The 16,849-nt window shown below is 40.0% G+C and overlaps 1 protein-coding gene across 2 annotated transcripts; it reads right to left on the reverse strand.

The window, feature by feature from the left end:
* Positions 1 to 559: 559 nt before the first annotated feature.
* On the reverse strand, positions 560 to 14,748 carry LOC113026253 (carbohydrate sulfotransferase 1-like). 2 transcript variants are annotated; one of them, XM_026174809.1, is made up of 7 exons: positions 14,437 to 14,748; positions 13,217 to 13,419; positions 13,034 to 13,111; positions 11,698 to 11,911; positions 11,380 to 11,606; positions 3,126 to 3,343; positions 560 to 1,951 (listed from the first exon to the last, which is right to left on the reverse strand). In XM_026174809.1, the coding sequence occupies exons 2-7, from the start codon at positions 13,379 to 13,381 to the stop codon at positions 1,615 to 1,617; spliced, it is 1,239 nt and encodes a 412-aa protein (XP_026030594.1). In that variant the 5' UTR covers positions 13,382 to 13,419; positions 14,437 to 14,748; the 3' UTR covers positions 560 to 1,614. The 2 variants fall into 2 exon arrangements, with proteins under 2 accessions (XP_026030594.1, XP_026030593.1); XM_026174808.1 differs by having other exon boundaries at positions 13,034 to 13,419.
* Between the last annotated feature and the right edge of the window lie 2,101 nt (positions 14,749 to 16,849).

A 16,849-nucleotide genomic window follows, 5' to 3' on the forward strand; every position in this document is an offset into this window, starting at 1 on the left:
CAAACTTTTCATTTAAAGGATCTATAAGAATGTGAAGACAGTTAACGCTCTAAAAATAAGGACATTAGCCATCTTTGGTTTAATGTAGTACCTAACCTGCCATATCCACTTCTTGCAATATATACTATTACTGTAAAATTACAAGCAGATTTGAAATCCAGAAAAATATTCTTGTGGAAACAAATCAGAAATATGCTACAAGAGTCATCTGAACTTGTAATGGATTACTTTTAAGAGCTTGTCATGTGATTGAAACAAGAATGAGGCTTCTTATTCCAGAAAATCCAAATATGTTTAATTTAAAACTTAAAACTTATTAAAATAGTTTGTAGCTGCACAAACAATGACTTCATACATTAATTCAAGGTAATTTTAACAATTGATTGGAAATTAAATGTAGAATCTGTGTCTAGTGTGTAGTGAATGTGGGAAATGTGACATGTGGCACATTCAAGCTATTGTTGTATATACAAACTGTTGTACGACAACTTATCTAGTGAGAAGACCGACATTATTAACGAGTGAGAATATTTTGACATTTAAAGATCAAAAATCGATCATATTTTGAGATTTTTAATAACAAGGGAAAAAAGTTGATGTGTGTTGCAGCACTGTCCTTCAAAATGTGCACGGTAAAAATGTTGCTCTGTATAAACCGATCAAACTAAGAATAGACATTTATAACAGCGAGGACATTATTAAGAAGAATGGTTTAAGAGACTGACCCCTTAACCCTCAAATGCACACTTCAGGTCATTAGCAACCAAGGCCTTCTTAAAAGCTAGCAGCCATTTGTAGCTGCAGAGCAAAGCTCTAAACAGGTAAACACTGATGAAAATATAAAGAATAGTAAAATCAGTTTTGACCAATAGATCCTAACTCTTGGGCAGGAATTCCATATTGTTTCTAGAGCTCTTTTTCTTTGGCATTGGTCAAACTTTTCTAACGTTTTTGTCTAAAGATAGCAATTGACAAAGGAATTTAGTGTGCATGCCAGAACCTTCAGCTGATGTGACCAGGGCTCAAAAATAGAAGTCCCACCACTGCCAAAATAAATCAAGGCTCTAAACAGGTAAACAAAACAAATGAAAATTGCCACATGATAGAGAAGTCCCATCTGTTCACCATCACACTGCAGTGATCGTGACCATGTGACTGTGATTAAGGGCTAAACACAATAAGTAACCAGGTACAAACAGGCTACACATTTGTCGGTTAAATTATTTAGCTGTATTATTTTTGCCACAATGAAGCCAATATATTCCAAACAGTATTTTGGGGGTTTTGATGCGGTAGCTGTAACTGAGGTAGGTAATGGCTCAGCAGTTAAATGAAAAATAATAAAGAAAATCAGTCAGATTAATAAATCAATAAATTAGGCAGTCAACAATAAGAGATTGCCAGAACTCTCCAGGTCACTAGAAAACACTAATGTAAAGGAGAGCATTTCTGATTGTTTTATTGAACTTTTAGTTTTGAATAGATCTAGGGATAACTGTTCCACCATCACAGACAAGAGTGACCACAGCTGTGACTACACAGTCTCTCCCTTACAACAGTTCTGTCAAGTCTTGCTGGTTTTCTAAACCTCAGTTAACTATATTTGTCATTCGTTTAAAAAAAAGGGAGGAACGTCCGGTCCTCCACCAAAGAGTGTGAAAGATTTCTCAGTTCCCTGGGATGGAAGATGGTCTTGTATCCAAGGAGCCCCAGAAGTGGTTGACAGACAGTCTGCGTGTAAACCACCATATCAAAAGACAGCTTAACCCTCCAGTTCTCAGCATTCGCTGCAGAATCCCGAACTGTGGTGAATTTCTGCCAGGATGACAGACCACTGCTGCCCCGAGTGTTGTTGATGATCCAGTCTACCACATTGTGGTCTAGAACCAAACCAAGGAAGCTATAGAGCTCCTTTGTCTTTTGAAGAGGAAACCTGGCCAAGTCTTCATACCTGATCAAGGAAGAAAGTGCCATTGAGTATTTTATTTTTTTAAATAACGAACAAAGAAAATATATCATTCGCAGTAAATAACAATACTAAGCATTAGCATGTCAATGTGAATTTGTTTGTCAAAAACAAATATAACAACATTCTGACTAAAAAGAAGGCAATAACCAAATAAGACCTGAATCTGGACAGAAGATAGTATATAGATATAGTTTTGACCTGTTATGAGTAGTGTCATTGCAGTTTCCCCGAGGCCTCAGTTGAAGACCTGACCTGTTAACATTTGTGGTATACTAAAAAGCTACTTTTGGTTGCTCCCTTATTCAAGAGCTTTCATCAATGAATAAATGAATTCACATATGTTGATTTGCAGGTTTTAGATGTGTCCTTGATCCAACACAGCTGATTCAAATGGCTAAATTACCTCTTTAACATGTCTTGAAGTTCTCCAGAGGCCTTGTAATGAAATAATCATTTGATTTAGGTGTGTTGACCCAGGGTGAGATCTAAAACCTGCAGGACACTGGTCCTCGAGGCCTGGGGTTGGACACCCCCGGTCTAGGTCTACAGAACTCTCTAGCACCGTTTACCTCATTTCAGTAAAACTTAAAAAGACAAAAAGGAAATTCTTGTAATTGCACCCAATACCAAATGCAGTCTGCTCATCCACATGCACATCAGCTAGTAAGGTAAATCCATGTGAAGTCTTGGTGTTATCGTCACTGTTATCTATGTACACATTCTGAAATTTGGCTGAAACTTGGAAACAACAGGGTATTTCAACACAACAGTGATCCCAAACACTTCAAGACTGGTTTTGGACTGGATATAGCAGGCTAACATTAAGCTTCTGGAGTAGCTTCCCAAAGCCAAATACCCTATTGAAAATTTGTGAACTATGCTTAAAAGCCTAGTATGTGCCAGGAAACCAACCAATTTAAATAAACACCTCTCTTCTCTTCTTGGTAGAAGGAGGATATCACCCTGGGTCAACACACCTGAATCAAAGGATTTGTTCATTACCAGGCTTCTGAAAAACTTCAAGACATGTTGAGGAGGCATTTTAGCCATTTAAATCAGCTGTGTTGAATAAAGGACACATCTAAAACTTGCAGGACACCAGCCCTCAAGGCCTGGAGTTAGATACCCCTGGTGTAAATGATTATCCTCTTCTCACCTCAGCAACATGTACCTCCCTTTGAGCCAGGTGGGTCTTGCCAGGCCTACAGACACAGAGCGAAGGAAATCTTCACACACTGTGTTGATTTGTCCTAGGTCCAGGTTGTGGGGTCGACGTCCAGTTGCCCTCCACAGACGCCACAGCCGGTAAGTATCCCGAAAGGTCTCAATACGAGATGCCAGGATGCCACGTGGATCTCGAACAAGCTGGACAACCTAAGAAGGATAAACATATTCAGTAGGAATAAACCATTCAAATGGCAAAAACCAGTATATTTGCAGTATATGTTAGTGCTAACGCCATGTGGTGGGGCAGGAACTAACATTGCATATAAAGCAGTGCAGTAAACCGTTCATCAAGTTTTGGGCTTGAGATACCACTTGTGATATTTACAGATTTTTCCTAAATTCCCCTAAACTACCACATAACAGCTATACATATCATGCCATGGTCATCCTTCACCCACTGGGTAGCTAGGTGGTTCCCAGCAAATCAAGTGGGAAGCACAGATAATAACAAGAAAGACAGCACTGATCCCTTTTTGGATAGTGCAGCTCGTGAACCTGGAAACAGGTGTAAATTTATTTGCACTTAATCATTTTATTCTTAGTTGCAGTAATAAAGAATTAAATAGATTAAATGTAGATTAATAAATAGTGGTCTCCTTATTATGAGTTTCTTATTAACTGATTTGATAACTGATCAACATAATTATTTGTCAAAAAAAACAAGCAAGAGGAATGCATCAGTTTAAATGAACTTCAGCTTTGACTTTTAGATTTAGTGTTCAATTCAGATATATACTTATATTGGGCGACTTTAGCATTTTTGTAGAGGTTGAAAACAGCATCCTTGCTTTTAATTCGTTATCAGATTCCTTATCAGAATGTAAATAAACTCACTCACTTTTTAAATCACACCTTTTAAGGTGTGATTTAAAGGATCCGCAGACTGGTTTAAGCTAATCATAAGCAAGCTACAGTGGGGCAAAAAAGTATTTAGTCAGCCACCGATTGTGCAAGTTCCCCCACTTAAAATGATGACAGAGGTCAGTAATTCACAACAAAGGACAATTCACAACAAAAGTTGCCTCAATGTGCTTAAAAATGTCGTATTTCTCCTCAGCACTGTAGAAATGCTGAAAAAATCAGAACTGCTTTGAGCCAAGCATTCCTTTAACCAAAACAAGAGACAACATGAATTTCTTCACAAATAGAATTTTAACCATTAGAGAAAAATAATTACTCCTAATCTCACAGCTGTAACAACATGTACAGCTACTTTCAATACCATTTAGATATATTTAGCCCTTTTTTCTACAATTGGTCTTTCTTAGTTAACTTTAGTAATTTCGCAAAACCATCAATGTGACCCCATTCCTACAAGTCCGTCTTAGTCAAGTCTTACCATTAATTAAAGCTTCAATCTTAAATATGACCAATCTCTCGCAATCGGCTACCCACCACAAGTCCTTACGCTGATAGTACTTATGCTGTACTTAAAAAGCCATCACTTGACCCAGCTGTGTTGGCTAATTATAGGCCTGTCATGAATGCTGGAGTAGATTCAAATGCTGGATTTGGACGAATTAAAGTTTAGTGCCCTTTATTTACAGTGTTTTACCAAAATGCGCTATATACAACAGCGCAAGGGAAAGCAGCTAAAGGGGTCCAAGGGAAAACAGGTATTCAAAACATCGAATTCTCTGTCCAGTACAACACTCTCAAAACGGGCAGGCTCACCACTCCAGGGAAGGAAATCCAGGGAAAGTCTGTGCAGAGGAAGGAGACAAGGTCAGATCCTTTGAGGCAAAAACACACGTATAAAATAGAAGCTAGGACCAAGGCTTAACTAACAAGGTAGTTCAACAATACAGCAATGAATAACAGCCGACCACAACCTTATGCAGTGGCTGCTGACAAGATCCTAGGCCAGAAGTGGTTGATTATCCCAGGTGTATAGTGCCAAGTGTAGGAACCCAAAATCAGTACCTCCCCATAGGACAGACAACAACACGTGATAACAGATAGAAGAGAGGAGAGATAGAAACTGAAGCAGAGAGAGAAAAACAAACCCTGACAACGTCTGCCAGGCAGGACTGAGGGACCGTGATAAGGCCAATCTGCAACCTTCCTTTTATCTCAAAAAATTCTTGTAAGAGTTGCTGTAAATCTGATCCTCTGCAGATAAATAGTTCATTTGAAGAGTTTCAGTCAAGTTTCAGAGTTCATCACAGCACGAAACAGCTTTTGTGAAGGTTACAAATGATATTCTTATAGCCTCTGACAGTGGACTCATGTCTCTGCTTGTCCTGCTTTACCTTGTGCCACTGTTCAGTACTGTTGACCTGTAATACCATTCTGTTGGTATTACAGGTACTGCGCTGTGGTGGATCTATCTAATAGACTTCAATTTGTTCATGTAAATGGACAGTCTTATCTTAAAAAGGTCAAAGTACCATATCACCCATATAGAGTGCTCTCAGACTCCTAGCTTACTTGTGGTTCCTAGCTTATTTGAAAGTAGTAGGGGAGGCAGACTGTTGGGTCTGCCTGGCACAGACCCACCGCTGGAACAAGACAATTCTACTACAACAGCAAAAAGCATTGGACACCAAGCAGAGCTCTTTGTTTGATCTCATGCACGAGGGAGAGAACTGTGACGAGCGCTGTTCCTGACGCTTGAACCCCAGTCGCTCTCGTCTGCTCCCTCGTAACATTGCTCCTTACTGCGGTTACATGACTATGCATAGGTTCATTAACATATGACGTCTTACATAGAGTACCTTGTCTGTGTGTCGTGTAGGTATATGTGTATGTGTGTGTGTGTGTGTGTGTGTGTGTGTGGGGTGGGGGTGGGGGGTGTCAAGATGTGACCCTGTGAAGACTCCCCAAAGCTGGTGCCAAGAGTCCAGCTTTCCACCTAAACAAAGGGCTCTTATACTTAAACAGATACAGAGTAGGTGTCCTCCTATACCAGCGGTCCCCAACCCCTGGGTGAGTCGTTTGGTACCGGGCTTCGAGAGTTGAGGCTCAGGTGTGAAATGTATGGTTTTCAGGGTTTTTATCGGTTTTCAGCGTTATTTTGTTATCGTTTTTATCGTTAACTCGGTTTTCCTGGGTCTTTTCACGTGTGTTATGAATAAATCTTCTTTTTTTCGGTACCAGTACTAGTTTTATTTTGTTGTATTTATCCACAACACTTTAAAGGCCGGTCCGTGAAAATATTGTCGGGCATAAACCGGTCCGTGGCGCAAAAAAGGTTGGGGACCGCTGTCCTATACCATAAATCAGTAAGAGAAGGTACGACCTCTCTCATGACCTTAAGTTGTGTGTATGCCAGAGTGCTCTGGGAGGCACACAGAGTCTTTGCAGACTGCTAAGGATCAGACGTCCTATCGATATGCAATCGATTATAAAACTCTACGCATATATGAGTATATATTTCTAAGCATAAATGACAATCCACAATATAAACCTAACACAGACCCATCAGCTTCCATTCAACTCTTCTGTGGAACAAGCTCACAGTTTAGATTCAGAAGACGGACAATCTCTCTAATTTTAACATTAGGCTTAAAACTTGCTGGTTCTGCTGGAGGTTTCTTCCTGTCAAAGGGGATTTTTTTCCTTCCCACTGTTGCCAAAACACTTGCTCAGAGGGGTTATCTGATTGTTGGGGTTTTCTCTGTATTATTCGAGGCTCGTAACCTTACGATATGAATCAGAATTCATATTGTAAGGAAGCTATAGAAGTCCAGTGGCCTCTGTTCAAGGATTCAACCTTAATTTAGTTCACAGGCCTGCATACGCAATTAATTTTGTTGCCCATTTTAATTTATTTCTGATTGTCCTCTGTATTTAATTGACCATGTTCTCTCTTTGAAACTCTTTTTAAAAGCCTTTAGGCATGACATTTTGTACATTCTCTAAATTTCTTTATTCTTTTGTTCCTTTTCAGTTCTAACTTATAGGACGATCCAGATCCAAATGTGTTAACGAGAAGTTTTCCCCCACCATCTTCACAACTACTTACAGACCTCTAGTAAGTAAGAATAATTAAGTATCTGAAGTATCCCTATAGTGCAATTTGGTTTTGCTAGTATGTCCATTGTCATAAAAAAGTCTCCCCCAAACTACATTGTCATTAGAGAAGCTTTGTTTTTTTCATATTTGACACACTTTTAAACAAACACATTTTAATAATTGACAAAGATAACTAGAGTAAATACAAAATTCAGGTTTTAAATCACAATTCCATTTATTTAGGAAAAAAAGCTACCCAAGGCTTCCTGATCCTCTGGGAAAAAGTAATTGCCCCTTCGTTAAATCCCTAAGAAAGTTATACACAAATTAACTGTTAATAACCATATTATTTGAAAACCCGAGTTCAATTTCTCTAGTTACACCCAAGCCTGATTACTGCTAGACCTGATAAATCAAGAAATCACTTAAATAGAACCTGTCCAACAAAGTAAAATAGGATAACAGCTCTCAAAAAGTAACAAATCATGCCACGATCTAAAGAAACAGCTGGGAAATAAAATCATTGACATCTATAAGTCTGGGAAGGTTTACAAAACCATTAGAGAGCATTATCCACACATGGAGAAAACTTGTAACACTGGTGAACCTTCCCAGACGCAGCCTTCCTACAAAAATTACTCCAAGAGCACTTTGACGGCTCATTCAGGATGTCACAAAAGAACCTAGAATAATAACAAAAAAATGCAGTCCTCACTTGTCTTAGGTAAGGTCAGAATTCATGATTTAACAGTAAGAAGAAGACTGAGGGAAAATGGCGTCCACGGGAGAAATCCAAGCAGAAAACCACTGCTGACCAAAAAGAACACAAAGGCTCGTCTCACGTTTGCCAAAAAACATCTTGATGATCCCCAAGACTACTGGGAAAATATTCTGTGGACTGACGAGATAAAAGCTGAATGTTTTGAAAGCTTTGAGTCTCATTACATGTGACATAAAAGTAACACCTATAGACAACATCATACCAACAGTTAAACATGGTGGTGGTCCAGGCCCTGGGTGACTTGTGGTAACTAATGCAACCATGAAATCTGCTCTATTCAAAAGTCCAATTTCATATTACTTACTTATTACTTATAAAACACAAAATAACATTGTAAGGGTAAAGACCCTATAATAATGCAGAGAAACCCCCATAATCAGATGACCTTTCATGAGCGGTGGGCTTACAGGGGGCATGTCTCATTATCCCAAGAAATTGGTGATATCATCCCCACCAGTAGCAGAAGTTTATCTTGTTTGTGGATGGACTAAATGCAGAGAAATATCTGTGACAATAATGTGTGCAACTGCCAGACATTTTCTCTTTATATACAAAGGTAAGAGCACCACTGAAAGGAGTGTTCATTAATTCTACAGATGAGGTCATGACAGTTGGAAAGTCGTAAATTTGTTGTAGCTCTGACGTCCATGATTTATTTGGACACAAAAAAGACAAAATAACAAACTGAGGCCACCATCCACAGTGGTAACTTGAATAAAAAGCGTGTTTTAACATAACATACATAAATTAAGGTCAAACTAAGGCTACTGGCAAAATGTTTTTACTGTCCTGTGAGGTTGAATGAGGTACATTAAGCCCATGTGTCTCTACACATGTTTAGGGTAATTCTGAGGGACTGCAGCTGTTGACACCACATGTTTAATCAATTCCAATTTAGAGTAGCATTGACTGTTCATCTAACCATCCATCATTCAGTCTACCGTGTCCTCAGTTAGTAAAGACCTGTTAAGTGCCATCTCACAATCTGCCAATACAATAACCAGTTACAAATAAATATTCAGCTTCTGATCACATCTGTCTTTGTTGAATGGGTCTGCTTATCCAATCACTAGTAAAGTCTGTCATTAACTGGTGAAAATGTAGTTGTGGAGAACCTTGGATTGTCATTATTTCAATATTACAGTGTTTTCCATGATTTATATGAGGGCAATCCCAAAAGTAAGGTCTCTAAAGCGGTGGGGACGTAGAGAAACTGTTCGTACGGCTGTGGGCCACACTGTTGTGATTGGTGCTTCCTCCACTCCCAAACAAGCATGCGCCGCTTCGCTGGGATGCTCAATCATGGCTTGGCAGCCCTTGAAAATGGAGCTCCCGTTGAACGCTACCGCCAAGTGCGAAGTTCGCGCAGTTATTCAATTTCTGAATGCAAAAGGCTTTAATCCATCCATCCATCCATCCATCTTCATCCACTTTATCCGAGGCCGGGTTGCGGGGGCAGCAGCCTAAGCAGAGAGGCCCAGACCTCCCTCTCCCCAGCCACCTCCTCCAGCTTATCCGGGGGAACACCAAGGCGTTCCCAGGCCAGCTGAGAGATATAATCTCTCCAGCGTGTCCTGGGTCTGCCCCGGGGCCTCCTCCCGGTGGGACATGCCCGGAACACCTCACCCAGGAGGCGCACAGGAGGCATCCTTGTCAGATGCCCGAACCACCTCAGCTGGCTCCTTTAAACTGGTTGAAATTCATCGCCAATTGATGGAAGTGTATGGACAGTCATGCATGGATGTCAAAAACATTTGCAAGTGGTGTAAAGAGTTTACAGCCAGCGGAAGGTTATTCTGCTCTGACGAAGAGGTGAAAGATGAGGTTCAGTGCTTCCTGAAAGACATGGCGGCGAGCTGGTATGACATGGGCATTCTAAAAGTGCCACAGCGTCTACAAAAAGAAAAGTTAAAGAAGTCCAGATGCTTTTCTTTCCAAGCTCCTTAGACTAGTTGACCCGGATGACCGAGAACCTTCACAGACATCGACCAAAATGGCGATTATGTAGAAAATTAAATAATTCTCCAACCTTTAAAATGATGTAAAAGAGAAAATGAACGGTTGTTTGTATTTCCTAAAAAAGTAGGAGACATTACTTTTGGGATTGCCCTCGTATGTTAATATAAAATCTCTTTCATTTTAACACTATACTAAACTCTATTTGAAATTTTACTACAGTATTGATTTGATTTCATTAACAAAAATGCAAACCACCCCGCTCTTATTTCACTCACCGAAACAGGAGCGCAGATGTCTTGGACAGTCTGTTAGTACTGTTGAATTAACCACACAACAAGCCATATTATTTGTCATATGTCTGCAAAAAACACTGCAAAGAGAACCAACACTACAAACACGGTCAAGAGATTCATTGTTCTCTTGTCTCAGTGAGAATCAGCGGAACAAGAATTTTTACATTTTCCAACACTTCACGTTAAGTTTTGGTCTACTTTTTCTTTTAGCTATTCCCTTTAGGGGTTGCCATAGCAGATCATCTGCCTCTGTCTCGTCTCTCTAACAATCTTCTGCATCACACCAAGCCTCTGCACGTCCTCCTTCACTACATCCACAGATCTTGTCTCAGGGTCTTCCTCTCTTCTTCTTGCACAGCAACTTCCCACTTACAATATTTTGCCTTTTGTGCACATATCCAAACCATCTCAACCTCAGTTCTCTGTTACAATAAAATTGCAATAAAGACCAGAAATATGTACCACGATCACAGCTTTGAGGAATCAACCTTTGCCACTTATGCATGTGTTCTTATAACATTTATTCCTGTGGTTCCACATAAATGCATGCAGTTAGGTATCACACGACTAGCCACATCAGGTGCAAAGTAAGACACGCTTTCTTCCTGTATTAAATATGGTTCAGTTTGCAGTAAATTGCCCTCTGCTAAACCACCGTGTTCGTGTGACTTAAACAAATACTCTCCTCCCCAAGTTTTAGTATATACCCTAAGGCTAACCACAGAAATATTTGTCAATGCCTTCCAGTTGCAAACCTGTCAGTGCCTTTCATCAATCCCAGCAGTAGCTGTTTTTACATAATGTTTTAAAGCCAAAAGACATTTTTCTTCACTGATGCAGACCTTTACTAAATCTGACCCGACAGGAACTAGCATATAAAAAATCATTAGCATGTCTTTTCTCAGCTACAGGCTGAAAAATGGCCATATGCTGGATATGACAAGACAAACTGTGTTTTAATTATTCATAATGGGAAAACTAGGCACAACACTGATATTTTTCAATTTACGAATTTATTTTATGTCAAGAGGTCGAGTCTGTGTTCTGTCATCAAGTCTAAATTAAGTGGCTTGTCATAATCATCATTTAATCTTACTCAAGTCTTTAAGCCTCTGATCTGAAAGAATACAAACTGCATTACTAAAATTCATTATGAATTAAGTAGAATGCTTTCAATTAAATGATTTCTCTACCTTCAGGTTGAGTCTTGGATCCTCAATGAGCGCCCTGAGGTCACTGACTTGGGGAATCCGAACAGTCTTGATGGCTGCGTGGCGCTTTGCTCTGCAGACTTCAGCAGCCACCGACACATTTAGTGGCCCACACTTTCTCACACATTCCCCCTCATCAGCTAGCACCAGGACCTGCTCCTTCGAGCCCAGTGGAGCCTCGCATACAGGTGGGGAGCACAGAGAACGGCCTAAGACAGGACACGTACCATACAAAAACTGTGACAGACAGGAACTGGATTGCAAAAACAGATGCAAAAGTAGCAGACTCATGTCTCTTACTAGCTCCTCGTCTAAACAGCTTGTCAGTGGAGTGCCTAGCAGGACGGGGTTGTATGTAACTTTCCAGGCTGTGGAGGTTACAATGGTACAGAGACCTTAACAGGTCTCGAGCTGCTCCCAGCATGACCCTCCTCTCAGCCAGGTTTCGGCTCTGTGCCAACCGAGGAAGCAGTGCCAACTGGACATGGTACAGAGGCTCAAACAGATAGAAGACCTGTTATGAAAAACAGCATATCGCCATTAAAGCACACTCCAAACACAAAAACACTACACACCAGAATTTTCTTTTAGATTTTGGCGGTTCTTTAAAAACAAAATACAGAAACGTCATAAAGTCAGTGGTTTTTGTAATATTTCAGACACGTTCTAGTTGCTAAGCTAATTAGCATGTGTATTTGCCGAGAATCCTCTGAAGTCTAAAGCTGCATAAATACTGATCAGGCACTTTGTAGATTATCAGTCTCTTGATGGGTTTAATATGTGGTATGTGACTTTTGTTGCTATGATGCCAGGTGTCTCTTGGAAATGAGATTTTTAATCTCAATGAGATTTTTTACCTGGATAAATAAAGGATTAATAATAATATGTCCAGACATCCTGGTACATGAAGTACCAGGATGTCAGTCTGTATTTCTACCTGTGTCTTACTAACATATGCTTGATTTTTCCAAACATTATAACACAAGCATACTTTTTCTGCATTTCGTGATTAACGATGCTCCTTAATTTAACCATACGTTACCGCCACTTTTAACTAACATCCTCAGTCTTGAAAGTTTTTAATTGCTTTTGAGTTTGTAAATTGTATTTCCTTTGACGCTGATTTTGCTTTGTATTTATATATTTGAATAAATTCATTGCTGGTCTATTTACAAAACTGCTTTAACAAAGTTTGGTATGCTTGTTCAAATTCTGACCATGCTTGACATTTTGACTCTCCTTTCACATTATCTGCAATATGTAATGAAGAAATGCTTTACTGTAGTAAATGTTTTAATTACATAGAATTTATTTTGAAAAGTGCTGATCCTGTAACCTTTAAAAACTCATTTAGAAATCATTTTAAATCTGTTAAAAATTAGTTTGTGTTTAGATTTCTAAGTTTATTTTTATTTAATTGTTCTGTTTGTGAACTTGAAGTTATTGTAGATGTAAGATCTATTAAATATGTAGACAAAAAATTATGTGAATGAAATCAAATACATTTTGTCTGGATTGTTAAATTAAAGGCTCTTTGTGCATTTAGAAACCACTGACTCAAAAGCATCAGAAAGGGCATGACTTCATGATTTTTCATCATAATCCGACAGGTCACAGAAACTATATAATTTCTAACCTCTGGATGCTGGTTAAACAGCTGACCCACAAATGAGGACCCGCTCCGTGTGGTGGCCAGAATGAGGATGTGGGTTCTCTTGGTGACATTATAGGAAGGATTGGAGAGAGAAGGGGAGGAATTAGCATGGGAGGGGCTTCTATCACAGCTATGATCCAAGTCCACGGGTGTCTCCTGGCCCACCTGCATCAACTCTTTGGGGCTGCAGTTGACAGTCAAACCTGAAGGTGCCAGGCCCACAGAGCACAGAAAGCTTAAGGGGTTGCTGGAGAAGGTGCGGATGGCTGTGTACTGGATGGCTATGGAGGCCAATGCTAACAATACCATGGACTTCCAAGAACACTGCATGATGATTGGACTGGTTTATCAGGATCCCACAGCACTGTCTGCAACACAAGGAAACACAACAGACAGAAGACAAGAGACAAAGAGCTCTTAAGACTTACGGTTGGTAAATTTGTTGTCTTAATGCTTGCTAAAGTAGCCAATTGCTGACTTTGAGTTGAAGGCAGATGTTTCTGAATTTCACAAATTGGATTCCAACAAAGTGACGTCACATTGAGACCGTGAAAAATATATATTTAGGTATGTAAAGAAAATGAAAATAGCAGTTGTTTGATGGCAGATATCATTTTTCTCTCAGACACAATAACAAATAAGAGTAAAAAACAAACACAAGTGATCAAATATAGCCAACTTGCATTGCTGTTAATACTCATGGACAGGCTGCTCAAGTTTTCTTTCTTTCTCAAAGATCAGACTCTTGCCTTTACTAGTAGCTTTCTAACTTTCTTTGCAATTCTGACAGAAATTTCTCCGGTCAAAAATGATCAGTATCGTTCATATTATTGCAATATAGAAAGCAAAGGTATGATCCAGCCAAAAGTTTGTTTGTTTTGTTGTTGTTGTTTTAATATATTGGAACTACAGTAAAAAGAAATAAATGGAGTGCTCAATCATCATAACAAAAAGTCAGTTAAACTTGAGTGAGTCCATTTAAGAGCATAAACCACTGTGCATCCCCTTTAATTTTGTATGGCCTTATTTGCATGCTGGACATCTTTTGTTTCGTGCACTCATTAGAAAGCATTAATAGTTCTGGAGTACTTATTACTGTTGGAAGAGATTCATAGTTTCTTTTAAAGGCCTGTGATATACAGTGACATATCTTTCACACTGAACATTCAATATATATTGCTTCATAAATATCCGAAGGCTCGATAATAGTGCTGCATATCTCAAGCTAGAAACAACAGATCAGTGATATTATGTGTTTACACATCATTGTACGAGCTACCCCAGTCTGTCATTACGCGCCTCTTAATAAAGAGGCTGGCTAACACTGTCTTTTTTGTTACAGCACAGCGGAATATTAACCCTTGTCGACATGCCGCCATACCCACCACATCCACGGGCCCGCCTCATCCCTGAGTACCGGAGACAGAGTGGTTTCCCCGCGGCCTGATGGAGCGCTCAGCTGCCTCTCGGCTGCAGGAGGGCGGAGGGCTGACACCACGATGTAGACGCCAGGCAGGAAACCAAGCTGCTCCTGTCTGTGATCCACAGCAGGTATCAAAACATCACGGATCGGAGCAGAGACCACATAGAGATTATGATTAGGATCTCAACGAATGTTTGAATGAAAGCCCGTCAAATCCACAGCATCACAAACGATCGGCAGCCTGCGTGAGACGTCACATACTCCACAGCTACCCTCCCTCTCCTGCTCTACCTAGCCTCCACCACCCCCTCTCTGCCACCTCTGCATGCTTCATCATTTTTACGCCCAATAATTACAATCGTTTGTGTTTGTTCAAAGAATAGATGCCGAACAGTTACCATGGAGTTATTTCTGCTGTGCAACATTTTATCTAATATTTATTGTATGAAATAACAGACAGCACATGAAGGATGTAGCAGAAAAGCGGGGTGCACTCTGGACAGCCCAGCACCCCATCACAGAGCGACACCTACGGCTAAATTAGTCATCAGCTAATCCACCGAGTCACGAGCCACACAGTCTTTGGCCTGTGGGACCAAGGTGGAAAACTGTGGGTGTATATTTATAAGAAAAAGTATTTTAGATCAGTGTGTAGAGTTTGCCTACTTCCATGTGTTAATTTAACTACACTTGCACTTGTTTATCAAACACAGACCAGACCTTTATGAAGCTTAATGCTTTGGTGATTAAAAAATAAGAAAGGAGGGCTTGTAGTTGAGACTGGGGATGCTGGGTGAGAGTGCCTCTGTGGTTCATGTTTCCATATGGCTTAGAAAGATCAATGAATGCGCAAGTAGCTCTTTATTCTTCATCATACTTGCAGCTGATATTGAAGTAGGGCATGTGTCATAAATGCGTACAAAGCTGACTACTAGCTTTTATATGTGTAGTTTATATCTACGTGATAAACAGAATCCGTACAGGTTTATGGATCTGCACATATTCATAACATTTATGGAGAGAATACATATAACATGTGGTTATATATATTTCCGAGATATGAATAACAAACTATCCCCTCAGAATACAAGTATATAACAAAGAACGCAGATCTGTCAAAATCCAATAAAGAGTCTTCAGGAAAATTCCTGCATTACTGCAAACACATCTCAGACAGGCAACATCGTCCACTAGTTTTAAATCTCTTTTTTTCCAACATCACCCAAGCTGTGCATCTTAGGTGACGAAAGCAAATTAGGTACGGAACCAAATACATCACATATAGTCCTTACTGCCTCATGAATCGCTAAGAAAACTATCCTCTTGAACTGGACAGTTCATGAGGATATTTCATCTCATGATTAATGAACTGAGCCTAGATGATTTTTAATTTCAGGTAAGGTCCATCCATTCACCCATTTTTTGGCAGTTATGTGGGTTTGGGTCACACAGGGTAGGGTAAGCAGAGAAGCCCAGACTTCCCTCACTGCAGCCACCTGCTCCAGTTCATCCAGGCGGACATTGAGATGTTCTATTCAACTGTCAATTAAATTCTAGTCAATTTTATTAATATAGCACCAAAAATAAATAGCAGTTGCCTCAGGGTGCTTTATATTGTACAGTAAATAACCCACAGCAACAAAGAAAACAGAGAAAACCCCAATGATCATATGACCCCCCTATGAGCAGATGCTTTGGTGACAGCAGGAAGGAAAAAAGCTTTTAACAGGAATAAACCTCCAGCAGAATATGGTTCAGGGAGGGGTGTCCATCTCCCATGACTAGTTGGGGTGAGGGAACGAAGACAGGACAAAGACATGCTGTGGAATAAAGACAGAGATTAATAATCATGAAATGCATGGCGTTTATGCAGAGTCAAGATTCGGCTGGTCAACTGCATCTAAAGGACAATGGTCACTCTTTTGAGGATGTCAGTGTTCACACTTCACACTTTGGTTTGAAAGAGGAGTGAAAGAAGCCATCTATGTCCACTGTGAATGACCACAGAGGCGGTGGCTTATGACACTAACTGTCTGCGATCTATAATCCAGTTTTGAGATCCCTTCCCAGACATCTTCACGCCCACTCACATCCTGAGTCCATAACACTCTTGGCGACACTCCCATTAGGGTTAAAATCTGGAACTCCCCACCAGTTGCTCTTAGAACTGAAGAAGCTTCTCGGATGAGAGGTGAAACATCTTCAAGGAAACTTAAAGAAGTCCAGACGCTTTTCTTTCCAAGCCCGACTACGATGACCTGGATGACTGAGAACCTTCACAGACATATCATGGCTTATATCTGAATAGAAAGAAATATGTATATAGAAACCTTGAGAAAGAGGGTGAATCAAAGTTTATTTTGATAGAAGGTTCA

The sequence above is a fragment of the Astatotilapia calliptera genome, chromosome 7 (genome assembly GCF_900246225.1).
Source record: "Astatotilapia calliptera chromosome 7, fAstCal1.2, whole genome shotgun sequence".
In the NCBI taxonomy this organism is placed as follows: Eukaryota; Metazoa; Chordata; class Actinopteri; order Cichliformes; family Cichlidae; genus Astatotilapia; species Astatotilapia calliptera.

Bases quoted from the DNA above. Each gene is read 5' to 3' on its own strand.
- LOC113026253 (XM_026174808.1), bottom strand. From the start codon at position 13,381: ATGCAGTGTTCTTGGAAGTCCATGGTATTGTTAGCATTGGCCTCCATA. The intron at 11,912-13,033 runs GTTAGAAATTAT...TTTTCATAACAG, and splicing joins TGTTTAACCAGCATCCAGAG to GTCTTCTATCTGTTTGAGCC. The intron at 3,344-11,379 runs GTAGAGAAATCA...TATCCTTCTTAG, and splicing joins ATCCAAGACTCAACCTGAAG to GTTGTCCAGCTTGTTCGAGA.